Source organism: Mus pahari, chromosome 5 (assembly GCF_900095145.1).
Source record: "Mus pahari chromosome 5, PAHARI_EIJ_v1.1, whole genome shotgun sequence".
Lineage (NCBI taxonomy): Eukaryota > Metazoa > Chordata > Mammalia > Rodentia > Muridae > Mus > Mus pahari.
The window spans coordinates 5,345,883-5,348,846 of record NC_034594.1 but is presented as its reverse complement, the minus strand read 5'-3'; the positions used below and the strand labels follow the sequence as shown (position 1 = coordinate 5,348,846).

Genomic DNA, 2,964 nt, shown 5'->3' with positions numbered 1-2,964 from the left:
CAGCCTGGTCTACAAAGTGAGTTCCAGGACAGCCAGAGCTACACAGAGAAACCCTGTCTCGAAAAACCAAAAAAAAAAAAAAAAAAAAAAGGGGGGGGGTGTGTGTGTGTTATTTTGGTAACATGGTATAATAAAAAGAGCGTGGACTTTATAGTCAGGAAGAACTCAGTGATTATGATTAAAGTTTAATTTTCCCTGGGTGTGATATACATGGTAAGGCCTGCAGCCAAATACAGAAGCAGGAACTTCAGGCCAGTCTGTGCTACATATTGAGACCATGTCAAAAAAAATTATAACGAAACAAATTGATTTTAATTTATAGATATTCTTACTTATACCTATGCCTAAAACTGAAGACATAGCTAATATGTAACATATACATATGGTGTGTGATAGATATAGCTGATATGTAACAAATACTTTCAGTGTGTGATAGACTGTTACAGGCTCTTAGAACATAAGAGTGAACAATTCCCTGCCCTGACATACACATCCTAAATTCCTCACAGACATGACACAGGCCTCCAGCAATGTGTCAGTTATAGTTCAGAATTTCCCCCTGGGGAGTAGGTTTCTTTTCTCATACATCGTACTTCTACGTGTCTGCCTGGCTCTCCTGGTTTGGGAGCTATCTAGCTTGCCTTGTGGTCTCATTTCACTGATGAATCCAAAAGAGATGATTAGTTTTTATTTTCCCTCGTTCTGCTTGTTAAATTCAGCAGCTTACAGATTAGGTGTGTGCTGCTGTTTGTATTAACTTATACCAGCAAAAGAAAATTGTTACCTCATTTTTGAGGATCAGCTATTATACCTGTTACTTAGAGGAACAGGAAATGTCAAAAATATGGCAACTGGAAACTAAGCTTTTATTCAGTTTTAGGAAACTAAGCTTTCATTCAGTTTTAGTCTGTGGAGTAGTACTGTAAATCACAGAAAGATTGGACCGTCAAGCTTCTGCAAATAAAACTAATTTGAATGGGATATCTGCTGGTTGGGAGTCTCCTTAGATCTTATAAAATTGCTTTATCTGAGTAGACTTACGTTCTTGCTTGTTGAAAAGCTTTGCTTAGTAAATTGTAGATCTGCCCAACCTAACCCTCACGTGGTTGACTCCGCTTTTCTAATACGTGCTTCTCAACCTTCCTTCCTCACTGATACCCCTCACGTTGTGCCGGTCCCACACCATAAAGTTATTTTCATTGCTATTTCATAACTAATTTTTCTACTGTTTTCTGTTTCTTTGTTTTCTGATGGTCTTAGGTGGCCCCTGTGAAAGAGTTGTTTGACCCTCTAGGTTGAGAGCTGCTGCCTTAATAGAAGGCAGATTCTCAGTGTGATGTTTATAGAAGCTGAGTATGTTAAAGTACAGTGCTTCCATATTATTGTTTCCAGTTCTGAGCTGAATGTGAACCGTCATCAGGGTAATGGTGACATGAAGGGAGATGAAGTCAGACTATCTAACAACATTTATGGTGGCCAGCTTCCGTTTCTTCTCCAAACAACTAACACGTATGAGTAGTAGCTAAGGAATAGGTGATCCGGTTTTTCTAAGTGTAACTTGCAGCCTGGTGGAAGTGGTGCACACCTTTTATCCCAGTACTCTGCAGGTAGAAACGGGGACTCTCTGAGTTTGAGACTAGCCTGGTCTACTTCCAGGACAGTCAGGACTACACAGAGAAACCCTGTGTCCAAAACACCAGAAGAGTATAACTTGCTGGCTTAGTAGGTGAAGACACCTGCTGACAAGCCTGACCTGAGTTAGCCCTAGACCCACACGGTAGAAGGAAAGAACTGACTCAAAGTTGCTTTAACTTTAAGTCCTTTGAACTCCACACATGTTATGATATGCACATACCCATACATAACAACAAAATGATCAAATAAATAGAAATATAAAAAGAAATCTAGGCCTGGTGATGCATTCTTGTGGTCTCTGCTACTTGGGAGGTTGAGCCAGGAGGCCTGCAAGTTGAAGACCTACCTGGGCAACTTAGTGAGACTTTGACTCAACATCAAAAGTAGAGTAGGTGTTAGGAGTGAGCTCAGTGATAGCCTTGCCTGTCCTATAAGATGATAGGTGCAGACCCAAGTGCTAGGGGAAAGGCATAATCATTTCATTTAGAGGTTGGATTTCTGTATTCACTATTCAAGGGTCTCATTGTATAGAAATTTCCACTGTAAGTTCAAAGACCATGCTTACCTGTTTAAAAAATAATAAATAAATGCTTCAGGATTCCTTATACTGACTTCATAAAAATTATGCATAAGTATAAGTGGGACTTAAATATTTGTTTAATAAACTAATCAATGAATCCAATGATTTACTTCAAAGCTACAGAAGAAAGAAGACCAACAACTTGAGCCTAAGAAAAGCACCAGCCCAAAAAATGCTGCAGAGCCCACTGTTGATCTTCTAGGGCTTGGTAAGTGATGGAAATGCAAAACAACTGAAACCTACTTGTAATGAACATGATGTCCGATTCTTCAGTATTGTATCAAAGAGGCGCGGTGTGAGAGCTTCTGACGAGTGTGCCAAGTTCTCAGAAAAGGCATTTTAATAAGGAAAGCCAGTGTCTGTCAGCTCTGTCTTTACTGAACTACAGATAATGAATTCCTCAGGGGGGAGAAAGGAAATAATCTTGAGAGGCTTGGTAGATGTGACATTTCAACATTGAAGTAAAGATCGAGTCATGCCTCCCTTTCTCTTAGCCCCCCTTGCCCAATGTTTAAAAAAAATGAAGGAGATTTCTGCTGTCCCTTTAGTAAGATATTTCTGGATAACCTCATTAGCAAATATAGACATTCAAATTTTAATTAAATTTTATATTGATAAGCGGATATTAGCCCAGAAACTTAGAATACCCGAGATACATTATGCAAAACAGAAGAAAACCAAGAAGGATGACCATTGTGTGGATACTTCATTCCTCCTTAGAATAAGGAACAAAATACTCATGAAAGGAT

At 39.2% G+C, this 2,964-nt stretch overlaps 1 protein-coding gene across 2 annotated transcripts in view; it reads left to right on the top strand.

Annotated features, from left to right (window-relative positions):
- Positions 1-2,964, top strand: part of Smap1 (small ArfGAP 1) — a 78,598-nt gene that overhangs the window by 59,803 nt on the left and 15,831 nt on the right. For both annotated transcript variants that reach the window (XM_021198031.2, XM_021198030.2), the window contains one exon: positions 2,333-2,423. In XM_021198031.2, coding sequence (XP_021053690.1) covers positions 2,333-2,423 — 91 coding nt within the window. The remainder of the gene's footprint in view (positions 1-2,332; positions 2,424-2,964) is intronic.